The sequence below is a fragment of the Lethenteron reissneri genome, chromosome 19 (genome assembly GCF_015708825.2).
Source record: "Lethenteron reissneri isolate LAM-NWPU_2019-01 chromosome 19, ASM1570882v1, whole genome shotgun sequence".
Classification (NCBI taxonomy): domain Eukaryota; kingdom Metazoa; phylum Chordata; class Hyperoartia; order Petromyzontiformes; family Petromyzontidae; genus Lethenteron; species Lethenteron reissneri.
In genome coordinates, this window is record NC_083797.1 from 14,770,990 (window position 1) to 14,790,411 (window position 19,422).

A 19,422-nucleotide genomic window follows, 5' to 3' on the forward strand; every position below is an offset into this window, starting at 1 on the left:
TCGATGGAGTCATCCATCCGTGGCAGAGGGTACGTGTCTGCCACCGAAACCTTATTAAGCTTCCGGAAATCAATGCAGAAGAGGAGGCTACCATCCTTTTTCTTCAAGAGGACAACAGGAGCGCCCCACGGGCTATTCGATGGAGAGATAATATCAGCGGCTAGCATGTCATCCACCGCGCCGCGCACATGGTCTCTCTCCGAGGGACTTAGCCGGTGCGGATTCATCCGTATAGTGCTCGCCCCCCCAGTATCAATGTGATGGGACAACAGTGAAGTGCGCCCCAAGTCGAAATCGTTCTTGCTGAAAACGTCGGAGTAATCGGACAACAGCGCCCGAAGCGCGCTTCGTTGATGCGTGGTCAAGGACGAATTTTCCTGACACAACTTGGCGATCCAACGATCGTTGGACGTCCCACGAGGCTCAATCGCCGCCGCCAACCCTTGCTGTCAATTCCCATCGCGGACTATAAACGCGGTAGTGCAATGAGCCAGGACTATGCCGGCCGTAAATAAAATGCCTTCCGACCCCCCGTTCAAAACTTGCAAAAACGGGGGTTGACCCGGCCAGACCATCGTCTGGGCCCCAACCAGCGAAAGACCCTTGGTAGCGGTGTTAGACGGGGACAACAGCACGCCTGCCGCCATGTCCATCCCGCGGAATTGTTTACGGTAACGCAACGGGACGAGCATTTGGGAGCCCGGAGGAATTTCCACCGAGATATCGGCAAACATCTGCACAAGAACGTCGGGCGCAGGATGACTCAACGGGGGACGGCAAAAAAAAAATCTTACGCCCCACAGGTAGCTCAATGCAGCCCTGATCAACGAGGATCTTAACTGGCATTTGACAGAGAAAATCGGTACCCAACAAACAAGGCACTGCTAATGATCTGGAAATCAAGACCATTCCCGATGCCGCAACATTCCCGATAGAAACATGCGCTTCGACCTGACCCACAATGCCCATACTACCCCCGTTGGCAGCAATACACACATCGAAAGCCGGCCGCACGTGCGAAGCGGGAATGGAAAGGAGGTGGAATATGACATCGGAGATGATAGTGGTCGACGCGCCCGTGTCCACCAATATCCGCACGTCCACCCCTTAAATAGAGCCTGGCACCGTAGAGGACCCCGTCGCGGCCGCTACCACACGACGTGCCAACTTCCTCCATTGAGTAACCGTACGAGGCGAACCGCCGGCGGCCCCATGTAAGCCCCGGACATACAAATCATGCGCGGTCGACGATGCATGAGGTGACAAAGCTTGCCGGGTGTATGATGCATACCGACTTGCCTGGCTCGGGTCACAGCACGAAGACAGCGGCGACTGCAGAGGTGGGGATCTGAGAAGAGGCGGATGGCGGGGACGACTCCGACAGTCCCATGCGAAATGGCCCGGCCGGCCACACCGAAAGCACGCCATGCCGACTCGCCGGTCGGCCCCATCGACGTCCCGGAGCGGCGCCGACGAAGCACCCGAACGTGCCTCGGTCCTCCTCCTCGGAACCCAGTGGCCCGCAGCGGCCGCCAGGTCGCCGGACCCCGCGTCGTCCGGAGTGCGGACGACCCGTGACGGCACCCATCCCGAAGGGTGACCGTCCACAGCAGGGTCGCCCGTCCAGGCGGCCATCTGCGCCCAGTGACGCAAGTTGAACTGGGCGTCGAGGCATTTGGCGGCCAAACGGGAAGTAAGCGGCTCATGGCCACACATCGGCAACGGAATGCTGAGTTCCTTGGATAGCTTCAACATCTTGCCCAGGATGAGGGGATCAAGCATGTCGGGCTCAGCGTCAGGGTAGGCAGCCATCGCAAGCGCCACCAGGGCGCCACGATAGGCGATGGGAGATTCATCCGCACCCTGCTGACGCTGCACAAACTTGCGGTGAGTATTGGACGGTGGCTCGTAAACTTCAGCCATTTCGGCAAACGCCTCCCGCATTGTTGCCTTCTTCTCAGCGGGAATGGAGTGGAATACCGCGAGCGATATGTCATCGAGGAGAGTAGGCAAGATCTCCAACGCCTCCTCCTCCGTCCATCGGACAGAGCAAAAAGCGGACTCGAAGCGGCAAGCGAAAGCACTCCAGTCCCCTCCCGCGCTGAATTATTTTATGTTCAGAAGACGATGGCTGCGCCCCGTGCCACTGTCCCCACCGGGCCCAGCCTCCCGCGCCCGCGTTCCACACGGCGCCGCCAAAATGGCGGGCTCCCGCGGCGCACTCGCGGACCCGCCCAAGATGGCGTCATCTTGCCGCGTGGCCGCAATGGTGGACAGCCTTCCCTAGGCCGCAATGGCGGCCGACGCTTGCCCGAGGGGACCTTCCGAGACCCCCCTGAAGTGGCCCTGCTCGTCACCACTGGCACCGCGGACGGTGCGACCAACATCACCAGATTGAGCAGGACAGCACACAGCGAGTCGATCTGCTCCGCCACATGCCGCCAGCCGTCGCCAGTGCCCGGGGATGAAGACAACCTGGCACCGATGACCATCTCCGGCGCTTTAGCAGAGCCGACCGTAGCCGCCGTGTCCGGGTCTCCCACTCCCGGGATCGCCTGGTCCTGGGTGAGTGAGTCGTCGTCGTTGGAAGACGGCGTAAGTGAAATTTTTTTCTTGAGATGCTTGGACATGTCATCCACGTCAAGAATCACTTCTGACCATAATTGTAATAAAACAGGTCGATGACAAGCGACTGTGTCTCCGGCTACTGGCCCCCGAGTCCTCCCCCGGCGGAGGGCCGGTCTCGGGAAGGCTGCGGGCTCCAGACTCCTCGCTCATGTGAAAGCCGTTGCTACTCGACTCCTCGTTCTCAGAAAGAGGGTTGCCGCTCTCCGGCTCCCCTCCCCCGTGATACGGCCCCACGATTCCTCGGGTCCTGCTTGGGGGGCATGCTTCAGGGCTGGCGCTCGGCTGCCTGGAATAAATTCCCCGCTCCTCGCTCACACTCCTCCTAACATTAGTAGGAGACCCTCGGCCCACCACAGCCCTCACACGTATACGCGCAGTCACTCAAACACGACGTCTCTGCTCTCAGGACCGCGTGCACCAATCACACGCGTTGAACGGGGGGTCAGGGGTCGGAGGGCAATGATGTCGCTCGCGCACGCACTGCCGCCGTGGGCGAGTAATGGAGATCATTTAAAGGGCCGTGGGGGCGGGTTTTCGCGATGGGTGTGAGCCCGCACGCAGTGCAGGAGTCCGCAGCCACAGGACGAAGCGTGCACTCGGTAGCACCGACCACGCACGTTACAGCGAGCGCACACACACCACCACGCACTTTCCTCACGCTCGTAGAAATCACACGTTACGGCGAGCGCACACACACCACCACGCACTTTCCTAACGCTCGTAGAAATCACACGAGGCTGTTATCGATTGCTAACGATTTATTCCCGGTGCATCTGCGAGTTACTCTCACCCGAATCAGCCTGGGTCAGCAGGGCAAGTCTAAGATATCTCCCGACGGTCTAAACCCGATCTACCTCGTCTGCTTGAAATTAACCTCCTTACGATCTTACCCTAAATCCCAACTCTCCCTTACGTACTCACGGTTCAGTTCGGATGTGCGGGAAGCCGTGGAGAGGCGAGGCTGCACAAAATTCTCCTGGTGCCTGGCTGCACTGGGACACGTCTCACGGACGATCCAGTGGCCGGCTAGGTGATTACTCCGATCTCCGACTTCAGAAGAGCACGACTGGCTCATCTCTACCTTCTCTCACCTTTTATTGTTACCTACATCAAAGAAACTTCGCCGCTGATCCGCTGACCTTCCCGGCCAATCAGATCGCTCGAATTTCCCCTCCCGGACCGTTGGTTTCAGCGACGTCCGCATCTAGATTTGCTGCTACGCTCCTGACCAATCAGAGGGCCTGCCCTGTTTCCCGCCGTTCGTGGCTCCGCCTCCTACCTGCCTGCCGACCCATGTGTGTGGTGTGTGTCTTAACCGCGGTGGTTGGGCAGCCCCGTCGTGACCATGTAATTTCAACCCAAGTCACGGCGCCGCGGTGCGAGTTTGCATCGGGGGAGATCGCCCAATTCCCTGGCCGCAGGAAACCGTGAAGATTATCCCCATGAGAGGGCTTCTGGGTGATAACCTGTCGGCCAGGTGACCTCCCCTCAGGGCTCTATGTGGGGGTGTGTGAGTGTGTGTTAATGTGGGGGGTGGTGAGGGGGGAGCAGTGTCGGCCCCGTCGCTTGGTGGTGAGATCGTAGGTGGGGCGCCCACAGAGCGGCTTCACGGCTGCGGCATCACACAATGGTTCATTCATTGTATTGATGTTGCAAGTATTAACAGTTGCTATATTTTGTGCTGTTTTTTCATCAGTTTTACCTCATTCGATCCATTAAATACGTTGGAGTCGGATGTTCACCCTGGCTCTGAAGGTTTATTGAATGCGAGGTTAACTACTCGGATAGTGGTGCAACGCAGTGCACAGCGAGGCCGAAACAGACTCTTTCTATACTGCTATTAGGCGTCTATAGTTTGTATTTTGGGGTACAAAAGAAGTTTCGCCTTTTATGATTTTACATTCACATAAAGAGGACAACACGCAGCTCGTAAAGACATAAATCGCCAAACTCCTATCACACCAAATCTGGTGATGGGACCGGGCTGCTTATCTGAAGATGCGAGAGAGACTTTGCCTTTTGACCTTCGCTACAAAGCGTGGGACGACACTCCAGGGCCCGCGACTCTCCCCCCGCCCCCATTCTCCCGCCCCCCTCTACCTGTGCCCCCCCACCGCCCCCACATGCATGTAAAGAGGAGACAAAACGCTCTCACAGACAGAGCTGTGAGAGCGTTCTGTACAATTTGACGACTTGTGATGGCGGTGGTGTTTGAGTTTCTGTCCGAGTCTGCGCCGATCACTCCGAGCGAGTTGGGTAGCACCCGGGCTCCATCTGTCGAGCGGTGAACAAGAGGCGGCCTTTGTTACGGAGACGCATCGCGTTACGGAACACAACTTCAATGTTGTCTGACTCGCGACATATAAAGGCGATAGTGATGTCAGCAATTGAGACGTCAAAAGGACGTGAAGTCACAAATAGAGAGAGATCGAATGACAGCAAGCACAAAGAGTAATATTGTGGGAAAGCAATCGAAAAATTGTCTCTCCTTCTGTGTGAGTCTGCCTTCTATTAATTTCCCGCACTCTATGCAAACAACGTGATTCAATTGGTTCCTCGCATTGTACAAATGTCCCTATACTCACTCCACTGCAGTGTTGATATTCGTTAACAAAAAAAACCCATATATACAGAAAAGAGATGATGAGAGGATAGCCAGGCAAGATTGAAATGTAGTACCTAACTGATAGGCACACTAACGTTAAAGTGCTCCGGGTGTGACCTCTACGAATCCCTCATTCACGAAGCCCTCATCTTTGTGGCCAGTGGCGTGGGCCAGTGGTAGCGAGTTCGCCACTAGTCGCAGAGGTTCACAGTTGAAGCCCAACGGTCGCCCCGATTAACACCGCAGGTGTATTGATCATTGCAATTGATCGTTGTGCTGTTCGCCTTTTGCCTGTTCTCTGATCTAACACTGGCGAGACTAGGCCGTAAAGAAGGCTGTCTCTGGTGTAGGCCAATAAGTTTGAAAGACAATGCCTATATTATCAGAGCATGTTTTGTTTGCATGTTTTGTCACACGTGTGGTTAGTGCAGACTTTATGCCTTGTAAAAGGTATCTTTAGTGTTTGAACATCTGAACATCTGTTTTAAACTGGCTAAAAAAAAGTCCCATAGACAAAACGCACGCCGTGCGCTTGGTGATTGTTAAAGATCCCGCGACATCGTTCACAAGAGTAGGTAGGCCATTGTGTACCGGTGTCGCGGTCAAAATTACTCAACTGGAATGTAAAGAGAAATCATCACTTCCAACTGCAAAACGTGGCAGCACCCACTAGAAAGAGTCATGAGACTCAGTGAGGCTTCCCCGATTCAGGAAGCCACTGGGAGCTAAGCACTTTTCAATGAACTAGATTGAAAACTCATTTCTTTATAACTGCTTTTTGTGTTTAGTTTGTTGTCCTTCCCCCGCACCTCCGATTAGGGGCCGTCCATAAATGACGTCACGCGATTTTGAACGATTTTTGACCCCCCCCCCCCCCCTTCGTCACACGGCGTCACAAAGGTCAGACCCCCCCCCCCTCAAATATGACGTCACAAAGCTCTGCCCCCCCCCCCCCCCCCCCCAAAATTAAACATGCTTCAAATCGCTTTAAACTATTGTCATTGTAGTGCGTATTTAATGGTTCGCTGCACTCTGATGTTGTAGGAGAAAACATTTATTAAAAAGTGTATTTAATTAAGTAGAACGTGTTGTCTATATTTATTTAAAGTTGCGCATTTTGATGTGGAGTTTGCGTGTCTCTCTCCCAGAGGTCGCGTCGATTTTTCTCCGGGTCCTCCGGTTTTTCCCTCCACATTTATAATCAAAATGCGTTTAGAGTATTTGGCTGCTATACATTTCCACACGATAAGCGACTTCCTTGAGCTAACATTTGTGGCCATGTCGCTTCTGAAAAAGAGCTATATAGCTCAGTGGGCCTTGCCTGAGATAATAAAAAAACTTTTAGCTTAGACGCACCTTTGAGGAAAGAGTGATACCAGTTGACCCAGGGGACAGACAGCGACTGAGCCAGCACCACTAAGAACCTGGGGTCGAACCCAGGAAAAACAACCTGTAATGTGATTACCATTATTATTTTAGATGTTTCGCCTGGAAAACCCCCTGAGCTGGAAAGTCTCGTGTGCAAGGGCTATGCAGCGATTGTCCCATAAAAAGCGCACAGCGGCACACTATCAAATGTGTACAATCTACAACGTACGCAGTTTGCATTCGTGCAATGAGTATCAGTACATCAAGAGGACCAATCTCCGTCTGTTTCCATCTGTACGGAGATCGAGTGTTGCCCCATCGTGCAAGGTATGGGATTTATCTGGGTCCCACGGGTGCCACGGCTTCCTCCCACTTGTAAAATAAACACAACTCGTCATCTACTGGAGCTGAAAACATCTTAAAATAAAACACCAATGCAGGGGCAGGACTTCCTGAAAAATAGTTATCGGACTCGGTGTGGCTTTCCTGAGTAAATAAATAATAACATTAAGTATCACCCCCCCCCCTCCCCTCCAGTCAAACAAAGACAAAATTCCCCTATATAGCCTTAATAGACTGTAGGATCACCTATGAAGGCCGGCACAGCACACGAGGGGTTGGGGTGGCCAGCACCACGCCCAACAGCTTTTGTCTCCCCAGTGACTATGTCTACACACCGCACTGGGTACTCATTTGAGGTTGAGTCAACCTAAAGGAGGCCCAGTACCGGTTCAGATAATTGCAATCGGTGTTGGCCGTGAGCGGGAATCGAACTCGGGTAGCCGGGTTTGTAGCGCAGCACGCTAACCGCTATACTACCACTCCGCCCGGTCGAACACACCACACTGACTCTAAAATAGACACGTAAATAAAGACGTGCACCCAGCCGGTCCGTGTGGAACGCACTCCACCAGCTGCCAGCGTTGCAGTGGCTGTACACGCGCGAGAGTTTTAAATCAGAAGTTTGACAACGGTGAGAGGGGCAGCCGCGTGCCGGACCCGTCACTCCGTTTACCAAAAGCACAGCCCGTTGTGATGGTTTCGGCCCAGGCAGTAATACCGCACATATATTTTAACACGCGATTAATTATCTTCAAAATGCCGATGTGCTTGATCTGTGATGACCGCTGTGTTGCGAGACATCTCTGAGACTACGAGAGCAGGTGAGAGGAGAGGCCTCCCAAGGTGTCTGCAAGAAGTAACGCAACATGACAATCGGCGTCGCTGTGGAGAATGTCAAACGTTCCACAAGCCTACGTCCTGTGGATGTCCACGGAAGCAGCCATTCGCGCGATTGTATAATCATCCGTCGGCCTGTGGGACGTCATCCCGGTCGTTCTGTGTAAAGTCCCTTTCCAGTGACGATGACAGATGGAACTCTTTGGCAGCAGCAGTAGCTCCGACGGCTGTTATTTGATATTGCGATGGCAGCCGACTTGACGAAGCGCTTCTCTGTCGCCTGGACACTCCTGCTGGGTCCCACGCACGCGGTCAATGCGAACGGAGGTCGAAGGGTGGCAGTGGGAGAGACGGGGTGGTGGTGCGTGGGAGGGGTCGTGTCGAGGACGGGAGAAGAACAGAACTGATCTGAGGATCGGATCATTCACACACGAAGCCGTGGCGGCGATGGTTGTGGTGTCATCATCACGGAATAAGTCCGACCGTAACAACGCGTCCGTGTGTTATTCAAGGTAGCCGCACAGAACCACAGTCGAATGTGATCACAGTGACAACACAATGGATGCGAAAGTGATGGCACAGACATTGAGTGCAGTCATCTTAATGATCGCGGTGGTCTGTAACTCTGAGGAGAATTTTGGCATCGCGGAAGGAACTAACGTGACCACAGGTAAGATATTTTTCGTTAACCATAATAATATCAATATCTTCATGAAGGTTCTTATTGAATTCATGAGCAATTCTGCTCTTATTAAACATGTTCTTCTTATTAAACACATTCAAATGTTTAATTCATGGGGGCGACAAGGTGGCGAGATGTTATCTCTCACGTCTGGTATGGAGGATGTCGTGGCTTCAATTTCGACGCCTGTATATATGGAGATTGCATGTTCTCCCCGTGGTCGCGTGGATTTTTCTCCAGGTCCTCTGGGTTTTTCCTTCACATTTAGAATCAGCATCACACGTTTAGACTATTTGGCTGCTAGACATGTCCACGTGATGAACCACTTTGTGGCCAGGTAGCTGCTGAAAAAGAGCTGCATAGCTCAGTGGGCCTTACCTGGTAAGTAAATAGTTTAATCTTGATTCGAAGCTTTTGTGACTGCAGGAATCCATACTCTTTGGTTCTTTCGGTAAAGTCACGTAGGTATAAAATAAAATAAATCACGACGTTTCGATCGCAACACAAGCGGTCGTCCTCAGGCGGAAAAATATAATCCAGCAGTGGAACTGCTGAACTAGCGAGAGAGCAGCTACAACAAGGTTATATACGTGGCAATGGGCAAACAAGCGGGGTCTGAGCTGGAAAGGAATTCCACCCCCGGACGCAAGCACCTCAGTTGTGTTAATGGGGGATTAGGGAGAGAGGGATTATGGAGAGAGGGATTAGGGAGGGAGATTAGCATGAATGAGCTTCCGTCGCTGCATAAGAGTATCATGCCTGCATATGCGCACAACAGCAGTGTTAATGAGAGATTAGCACCATGAGAGTGCAATTCAAGGACGTGAACATGACAGTGCAATCCAAAGAGAGAGACACAGAGAGTCGGAAATAACAGCTGACATAGGCAGGTAGGATGGAAACATCACAGTCAGTTAAGACTTTACCTGGGTAATAACGTCCATCCAATGATTGCTCAGTTTGTACCCATCTTCTCGGTTGAAGTTGTGTCTGTGTATATATATCTGGATGGCTTCATGAACAAATCTCTGAAGATAGCCGGTAGGTTTGCAGAGTACCTCCGTCTTGGAAAAATACATTTATTGTGAGCCCACAGCGTTAAAACAATGATCAGCAACGGCAGAGGTACTGGTCCTACTGTGTTTCAAATCCGCTTTGTGTTCACGAATGCGGTCCGAGACATGTCGTTTCGTTTCCCCAATGTAATGATACAGCAATCGTGCTGTGACGGTTCCACCTGAAGACGGAAGCTTGTGTTGCCTCCGAAACGTCGTGATTTTTTATTTTACTTTTATAAATTTTAATTAAATGTTTTACCTACGTGACTTTACCGAAAAAACCTAAGAGTATAGAGCTGGGGATGCGGAGGGGAACAAAATAGAGTAGCACCCTCGCGTCCCTCTCCTGGCGTCCACGCAGCGCTCCCCCTACCCCACACTACACCCCACCCCTCCCTCTCCCCCCTTGATCCTCCCCCCTTCTTACCTATATAACTTCTTACCACGGCAACTCTCTCTCCCACTTCAGCAAAACATTTTCTTGCTGTGGGTTTCCCACCTGATGATGATTGCTTGTGTTGCAATCGAAACGTCGTGATTTAATTTATTTTATTTTATACCTATGTGACTTTACCGAAAGAATCTAAGAGTATGAAGTCTGTTAATATATAAAATTAGTTGTCAGTTCATCCAGTTTCTTGCACGCATCCTACTGCATCTCTTTGCTTTCTTGCGTTGGTGATAACTGCTGTTCATTAATTTTCCATGCATTTGTTAGCACGGCACAGGTCAAATAGTTTGTCAGAATACACGTTTCATGACTGTGTAGTTTGTCTGAGATCTGTTTTTGTTAAGCGCCCGAAACTCCATGTAAATAGAGCCGTGGCGAGGCACTAAATAAATAACTCCGACTACCGAGTTGAGATATTTACGATTCTCAAACCGTAGCTGTCGGGAGTACATGGGCCATTTGCCAATGAGGTGACAGAAAAGGAGTGCGTCGCGACACCGTGCGCAAACTAGCATCATCATCATCATCATCCTCCACTCCTGCCACCCGAGCACAGATGCCAACTCCTGGACAGTCCGGGTCAAACCCGGATGGATAGGTGGCAACCCTTACTCTCAACCTATACTCTATTCTTGAGTATGATGGCAGTAATATAGTGAATAGCTAAACAACAATAACATTAATTAGAAACTCATTAGGTGTCCTTTTACAATGTCTGAAGGGATCCTGCGTAAAAGGGACAGAGATAATGAAAGAAAACACGGGTAGCAGGATAAGATTCAGAGAGGCACAACACGAATTAGAAGAAAAATGCCAGTGTCAAGGTCCGCTAGCCACGACGATAGGGCTTCAGGAGAGAAAAAGAGTTCGTGTCGCGATATTTCAATAGGCCATGCCGGCCAGAGAATCTAACGTTTAAATCTTGACTTGAAGCTTTCGTGACTGCAGGAATTCATATTCTTTCGGTCTTTCGGTAAAGTCGCGTAGATAGGTTCAAAAAATTAAACCAAACAAAAAAACTACACGACGTGTCGATCGCAACACATGCGATCGTCATCGGGTGTTGCAATCGAAATGTCGTGTAGTTTTTGTTGTTTCTTTTTGAACCTATCTCCGTGACTTTATCGAAAGACCCAAAAAATAATCTAACATTTGTTGCCCGGTCACCCCCCCCCCCCCCTGGTGGCGTGCCAGCAATCCCGCCGCCGACGCTGGCGGGCCACCACGTGTGCTCGCGCGAGCAGCAGTACAACGGTACGCGCACGGTGGCCGTGACGGCGGTGGCGGTGAGGGTGCAGGCCCCCTGCGTGTACGGCTGGTTCTGGCGCCTGTGCTACAAGCTCACGTACCGCATGGCGTACACCCTGCAGGACTACCAGAGCAGCCGCAACGTGTCCGAGTGCTGCCTGGGCTACGAGCAGCTGGGGAGCCAGTGCGTGACGCCGACGCCGCCGACGACGCCGCCACTGCGTAAGGGAGGCACTGCAAGCAAGGTCGTGCAATCTGAAGCCAACAGGCAAAATAACGCAGGCTGGAAATCCGCAAGAACGTGCGGATACTTGTAAGAAATATCGGCCAGTTAATTAAAAACTGCACTTTTCCGTAAGTCACCGCGAGCGGCGGACAGTCAGATAGTTTGTACACGACGATTATGATCACGCGAGTGCAGCAGGTCCCAACAAACATCTCACTCGCTCAGGCGCCGATGCATAGGCGTTGTGTGAACATGGTGGATACGAGCACACGGCATTCGGTATTCGCAGAAGGCTGCGTTACTGATGAGACGTGTAAACAAAAAAAATATGATCACTTTTATGCAGAGGGACAGATATGTGAAAGAGATGTATTCTTTGTATTATTAGCATATTTATTTTATAAACTGCCTGTTTGTAATGTGTTCACAATGCAAAGTGAATGTGCTAATTTTTATTTTTATTTTAACAAGACCATCTGAGCCAGGTCGCATCTTCTTAAGAAAGAAATTATAGCTCAACGAAGTGGCTTATTGTGTGGAAATGTATAGCAGCCAAATACTCTAAACGCACGTTTATTCTAAAATGTGGAGTGAAAACCGGGAGGACCCAGGGAAAAATCCACGTGACCATGGGGAGAGAGACAAGCAAAATCCAAATATACAGCAGGGGTCAGGGTCGGGATCGATCCCCACGACCTTCAGTATGCCAGGCGAGGTAGTTAACATCTCCTCGCCACTGGTAATGAAAAGCAAGGTGGCGATGTGCCCAGAGTATAAAGTTCCCTATCAGTGCATGCGGCCTGCTGAGACAGACTGATCGGACACGTTGGACAGCGGCCAAGAATGTGAAACAAAAGATGAAAAGTGTGCAGAGAAGCGAGGAGAAATCCGTGGTGGGAATGGCATTGCGAGACAGAGAGAGGTGGGGGGAAAAGGAGATTAGAGAACATTCGCACGTTAGGGAAGTCACATTGACTTACAAAAGCACTTACAGTACTATAAGTTAAAGATTAATGTTTATACTTCAGCATATCATATTCACCTTAAATTAACGCAGAATTTGCAATATAACGGAGCAATTTATAAATCCCTGTCAAAGAGTAACGTCATCATGACTCTGAGCAATGCAATCGACTAAAAGATCTTATTGTTTTACATACCTGTCAACCTTTACGGTTCACACGTCTTTTTGTACAGGGAAATTGCGTTTTAAGGGCAAACAAATAATGGAGGGAGGTAGGGTTTGGTAAATTTGTTTGTGTTTTTCCTTGTGATGGGACTTTGTAAGATAAACTTTAAGATTTTATGAGGGAAATAAGGTCTGAATTGGTCTGTATTACGAAATGTACTGATAATGGGTTGACAGGTATTGTTTTGGAGGCACAGATGAGATTACAATTCTCAGGCATATATAACAATTTGGGTGAGTTGAATATTATCTTGAGCTTTTGCAATTGATGGTTCTCACACACAGATGACATCTTTTTGATAAACCCCATTTCATATATACATATATATCCTCGTGTACTTTTGCTTTAACATCTGTGCGACTGCAGACGATTCGGTAGCGCTGAAGAAAGTGAAAGCCACGACATCGCCCGCTCACGGTGCCACTGTGTGGCGCGACACCCAGACTCAAGGTCCCTTCGCCTCCGCTTCCTCCTCACGAAGGCCGCCAGCTCTACCGCAAACCCTGCCCACGCACTCGCTCATCTACAGGCAGCAGCAGGAGCTGCTGTGGCTTTCACGCACGCAACAGCAGCAACGCTCGGCTGGGCCATGGAACCCACAGTCACCCTTCGGGCCCACTATCGGTGCCGCGTTAATCGCGCACCCTTCCGTCGACACCCCGCGCGCAACGAGCCTCGGTCCTTCGAGCACACCAGATGTGGGATTACAGAGCCCTCAAATAACTCACAGCACCCGCAGAGACCCATCACTGCCTTCACGAGGTTCCCAAATACTGCAGAGCACTCACAGGGACCCAACACTGCCATTGCATAGCCCCCAGAGTACCCACAGGGACCCATCACTGCCTTCACAGGGCCCCCAGAGTACCCACAGGGACCCATCACTGCCTTCACAAGGCCCTCAGAGTACCCACAGGGACCCATCACTGCCTTCACAGGGCCCCCAGAGTACTTACAGGGTCCCATCACCGCCTTCACAAGGCCCTCAGAGTACACACAGGGTCCCATCACTGCCTTCACAAGGCCCTCAGAGTACCCACAGGGACCCATCACTGCCTTCACAAGGCCCTCAGAGTACTTACAGGGTCCCATCACTGCCTTCACAGGGCCCCCAGAGTACCCACAGGGACCCATCACCGACTTCACAAGGCCCTCAGAGTACTCACAGGAAACAATCACTGCCTTCACAAGGCCCCCAGAGTACCCACAGGGACCCATCATCGCCTTCACAAGGCCCTCAGAGTACCCACAGGGACCCATCACTGTCTTCACAAAGCCATCAAAGTACCCAGAGGGAACCATCACTGCCTTCACAAGGCCCTCAGAGTACCCACAGAGACCCATCACCGCCTTCACAAGGCCCTCAGAGTACCCACAGAGACCCATCACTGCCTTCACAAGGCCCTCAGAGTACCCACAGAGACCCATCATTGCATTCACAAGACCCTCAGAGTACCCACAGAGACCCATCACTGCCTTCACAAGGCCCTCAGAGTACCCACAGGGACCCATCACTGCCTTCACAAGACCCTCAGAGTACCCACAGAGACCCATCACCGCCTTCACAAGGCCCTCAGAGTACCCACAGGGAACCATCACTGCCTTCACAAGGCCCTCAGAGTACCCACAGAGACCCATCACTGCCTTCACAAGACCCTCAGAGTACCCACAGAGACCCATCACCGTCTTCACAAGGCCCTCAGAGTACCCACAGGGACCCATCACTCCCTTCACATGGCCCTCAGAGCACCCACAGGGTCCCATCACTGCCTTCAAAAGACCCTCAGAGTACCCACAGGGACCCATCACTGCCTTCCCAAGGCCCTCAGAGTACCCACAGGGTTCCATCACCGCCTTCACAAGGCCCTCAGAGTACCGACAGAGACCCATCACTGCCTTCACAAGGCCCTCAGAGTTCCCACAGAGACCCATCACTGCCTTCACAAGGCCCCCAGAGTACCCACAGGGACCCATCACCGCCTTCACAAGGCCCCCAGAGTACCCACAGGGACCCATCACCGCCTTCACAAGGCCCCCAGAGTACCCACAGGGACCCATCATCGCCTTCACAAGGCCCTCAGAGTACCCACAGGGACCCATCACTGCCTTCACAAGGCCCTCAGAGTACCCACAGGGACCCATCACCGCCTTCACAAGGCCCTCAGAGCACCCACAGGGTCCCATCACTGCCTTCACAAGGCCCTCAGAGTACCCACAGAGACCCATCACCGCCTTCAAAAGACCCTCAGAGTACCCACAGAGACCCATCCCTGCCTTCACAAGGATCTCAGAGTACCGACAGGGAACCATCACTGCCTTCACAAGACCCTCAGAGTACCCACAGGGTTCCATCACCGCCTTCACAAGGCCCTCAGAGTACCCACAGAGACCCATCACTGCCTTCACAAGGCCCTCAGAGTTCCCACAGAGACCCATCACTGCCTTCACAAGGCCCCCAGAGTACCCACAGGGACCCATCACCGCCTTCACAAGGCCCCCAGAGTACCCACAGGGACCCATCACCGCCTTCACAAGGCCCCCAGAGTACCCACAGGGACCCATCATCGCCTTCACAAGGCCCTCAGAGTACCCACAGGGACCCATCACTGCCTTCACAAGGCCCTCAGAGTACCCACAGGGACCCATCACCGCCTTCACAAGGCCCTCAGAGCACCCACAGGGTCCCATCACTGACTTCACAAGGCCCTCAGAGTACCCACAGAGACCCATCACCGCCTTCAAAAGACCCTCAGAGTACCCACAGAGACCCATCCCTGCCTTCACAAGGATCTCAGAGTACCGACAGGGAACCATCACTGCCTTCACAAGACCCTCAGAGTACTCACAGAGACCCATCACTGCCTTCACAAGGCCCTCAGAGTACCCACAGGGAACCATCACTGCCTTCACAAGACCCTCAGAGTACTCACAGGGAACCATCACTGCCTTCACAAGACCCTCAGAGTACCCACAGAGACCCATCACTGCGTTCACAAGGCCCTCAGAGTACTTACAGAGACCCATCACTGCCTTCACAAGGCCCTCAGAGTACTCACAGAGACCCATTACTGCCTTCACAAGACCCTCAGAGTACTCACAGAGACCCATCACCGCCTTCACAAGGCCCTCAGAGTACCCACAGGGAACCATCACTGCCTTCACAAGACCCTCAGAGTACTTACAGGGAACCATCACTGCCTTCACAAGACCCTCAGAGTACTCACAGAGACCCATCACTGCCTTCACAAGGCCCTCAGAGTACCCACAGGGAACCATCACTGCCTTCACAAGACCCTCAGAGTACTCACAGGGACCCATCACCGCCTTCTCAAGGCCCTCAGAGTACTCACAGGGACCCATCACCGCCTTCACAAGACCCTCAGAGTACCCACAGAGACCCATCACTGCCTTCACAAGGCCCTCAGAGTACTCACAGGGACCCATCACCGCCTTCACAAGGCCCTCAGAGTACCCACAGAGACCCATCACTGCCTTCACAAGACCCTCAGAGTACCCACAGGGACCCATCACCGCCTTCACAAGGCCCTCAGAGTACTCACAGAGACCCATCACTGCCTTCACTAGACCCTCAGAGTACCCACAGGGACCCATCACCGCCTTCACAAGGCCCTCAGAGTACCCACAGGGACCCATCACCGCCTTCACAAGACCCTCAGAGTACCCACAGATACCCATCACTGCCTTCACAAGGCCCTCAGAGTACCCACAGGGACCCATCACTGCCTTCACAAGGCCCTCAGAGTACCCACAGGGACCCATCACCGCCTTCACAAGGCCCTCAGAGCACCCACAGGGTCCCATCACTGCCTTCACAAGGCCCTCAGAGTACCCACAGAGACCCATCACCGCCTTCACAAGACCCTCAGAGTACCCACAGAGACCCATCCCTGCCTTCACAAGGATCTCAGAGTACCGACAGGGAACCATCACTGCCTTCACAAGACCCTCAGAGTACTCACAGAGACCCATCACTGCCTTCACAAGGCCCTCAGAGTACTCACAGAGACCCATCACTGCCTTCACAAGGCCCTCAGAGTACCCACAGGGAACCATCACTGCCTTCACAAGACCCTCAGAGTACTCACAGGGAACCATCACTGACTTCACAAGACCCTCAGAGTACCCACAGAGACCCATCACTGCCTTCACAAGGCCCTCAGAGTACTTACAGAGACCCATCACTGCCTTCACAAGGCCCTCAGAGTACTCACAGAGACCCATTACTGCCTTCACAAGACCCTCAGAGTACTCACAGAGACCCATCACCGCCTTCACAAGGCCCTCAGAGTACTCACAGGGACCCATCACCGCCTTCACAAGACCCTCAGAGTACCCACAGAGACCCATCACTGCCTTCACAAGGCCCTCAGAGTACTCACAGGGACCCATCACCGCCTTCACAAGGCCCTCAGAGTACCCACAGAGACCCATCACTGCCTTCACAAGACCCTCAGAGTACTCACAGAGACCCATCACTGCCTTCACTAGACCCTCAGAGTACCCACAGGGACCCATCAACGCCTTCACAAGGCCCTCAGAGTACCCACAGGGACCCATCACCGCCTTCACAAGACCCTCAGAGTACCCACAGATACCCATCACTGCCTTCACAAGGCCCTCAGAGTACCCACAGGGACCCATCACCGCCTTCACAAGGCCCTCAGAGTACTCACAGAGACCCATCACTGCCTTCACAAGGCCCTCAGAGTACCCACAGGGACCCATCACCCCCTTCACAAGGCCCTCAGAGTACCCACAGAGACCCATCACTGCCTTCACAAGACCCCCAGAGTACTCACATGGACCCATCACTGCCTTCACAAGGCCCTCAGAGTACCCACAGGGACCCATCACTGCCTTCACAAGACCCCCAGAGTACCTACAGGGACCCATCACTGCCTTCACAAGACCCCCAGAGTACCCACAGAAACTCATCACTGCCTTCACAAGACCCCCAGAGTACCCACAGGGACCCATCACCGCCTTCACAAGACCCTCAGAGTACCCGCAGAAACCCATCACTGCCTTCACAAAGCCCTCAGAGTACCCACAGAGACCCATCACCACCTTCACAAGACCCTCAGAGTACCCACAGAAACCCATCACTGCCTTCACAAGACCCTCAGAGCACCCACAGGGACCCATCACCGCCTTCACAAGACCCTCAGAGTACCCACAGAGACCCATCACTGCCTTCACAAGGCCCTCAAAGTACCCACAGGGACCCATCACCGCCTTCACAAGACCCTCAGAGCACCCACAGAGACCCATCACTGCCTTCACAAGGCCCCAACACTACCCACAGGGACCCAAACGGAGCAGACGAACGAGCAGCAGTCACATTGACGAAGCTCGCGACCCATGAGGAGGCCACTCGCGAGATCGCCGCCGGTCCAAGTGCCCACGGGTGGCGCGGCCCGCGGACTCCACCTCATCCTCCTCCACCTCCTCGTCCTCCTCCTCTGCCGGGCACGCCGGCTGCCTTGGGACCAACTGGGCCGCCCGAAGGAGAAGTTCGGGTGCCCGCGGTGCTCATGTGGAGCAGCGTCCCGTCCCCACTGGGTGAGGACAGGAACGGGGTCACGCTCCATCTCACTAGCGACATGCCCAGGGCCAGCTGTGGCGGCTTGCCTCTTGAGTGCTGCGGGCACTGTGAGTAAACTGGACGCGTGTGAAAGAGAGCTTAGGAGGAGCTCATCGGATTCCTCCAGCGTAAATAAATAATCAGATTCTGAAATCACTGGGGGGAAATAACTCATCAATGTGGAGTGAAGAAAGGCGACATTGTTTATTTTCATTTTACAGTGAGGGAAAAAAGTATTTGATCCCCTGGTGATTTTGTACATTCGCCCACTGACAAATAAATGATCAGTCTATAATTTTAATGGTAGGTTTATTTGAACAGTGAGAGACAGAATAACAACAACTAAATCCAGAAAAACGCATGTAAAAAATGTTATACATTGATTTGCATTTTAATGAGGGAAATAAGTATTTGACCCCTCTGCAAAACATGACTTAGTACTTGGTGGCAAAACCTTTGTTGGCAATCAGAGGTCAGACGTTTCTAATAGTTGGCCACCAGGTTTGCACACATCTCAGGAGGGATTTTGTCCCACTCCTCTTTGCAGATCTTCTCCAAGGCATTAAGGTTTCGAGGCTGACGTTTAGCAACTCGAACCTTCAGCTCCCTCCACAGATTTTCTATGGGATTAAGGACTAGAAACTGGCTAGGCCACTCCAGGACCTTAATGTGCTTCTTCTTGAGCCACTCCTTTGTTGCCTTGGCCGTGTGTTTTTGGTCATTGTCATGCTGGAATAACCATCCACGACCCATTTTCAATGCCCTGGCTGAGGGAAGGAGGTTCTCACCCAAGATTTGACGGTACATGGCCCCGTCCATCGTCCCTTTGATGCGGTGAAGTTGTCCTATCCCCTTAGCAGAAAAACACCCCCAAAGCATAATGTTTCCACCTCCATGTTTGACGGTGTGGATGGTGTTCTTGGGGTCATAGGCAGCATTCCTCCTCCTCCAAACACGGCGAGTTGAGTTGATGCCAAAGAGCTTCATTTTGGTCTCATCTGACCACAACACTGTCACCCAGTTGTCCTCTGAATCATTCAGATGTTCATTGGCAAACTTCAGACGGGCATGTATACGTGCTTTCTTGAGCAGGGGGGCCTTGTGGGTGCTGCAGGATTTCAGTCCTTCACGGCGTAGTGTGTTACCAACTGTTTTCTTGGTGACTATGGTCCCAGCTGCCTT

At 52.5% G+C, this 19,422-nt stretch overlaps 2 protein-coding genes across 2 annotated transcripts in view; both read left to right on the plus strand.

The window, feature by feature from the left end:
- Nucleotides 1–8,263: 8,263 nt before the first annotated feature.
- Nucleotides 8,264–18,002, plus strand: LOC133344045 (uncharacterized). The gene is made up of 4 exons (XM_061553994.1): nt 8,264–8,450; nt 11,166–11,441; nt 13,002–13,499; nt 17,962–18,002. Exons 1-4 carry the CDS (start codon nt 8,339–8,341, stop codon nt 18,000–18,002), a joined length of 927 nt encoding a protein of 308 aa, XP_061409978.1. The 5' UTR covers nt 8,264–8,338.
- LOC133344323 (uromodulin-like 1) overlaps nt 17,647–19,422 on the plus strand; it is a 61,484-nt gene continuing 59,708 nt past the window's right edge. Inside the window, exon 1 of the mRNA XM_061554426.1 lies at nt 17,647–18,218. Within this exon, the coding sequence (XP_061410410.1) occupies nt 18,191–18,218 (28 nt within the window). The 5' untranslated portion in view covers nt 17,647–18,190. The remainder of the gene's footprint in view (nt 18,219–19,422) is intronic.

Coding starts and splice junctions, on each gene's coding strand:
- LOC133344045 (XM_061553994.1), top strand. CDS start 8,339: ATGGATGCGAAAGTGATGGCACAGACATTGAGTGCAGTCATCTTAATG. Junction 8,451..11,165: donor AGGAACTAACGTGACCACAG/GTAAGATATTTT, acceptor GTGGCGTGCCAG/CAATCCCGCCGCCGACGCTG. Junction 13,500..17,961: donor GCCTTCACAGGGCCCCCAGA/GTACCCACAGGG, acceptor CACTACCCACAG/GGACCCAAACGGAGCAGACG.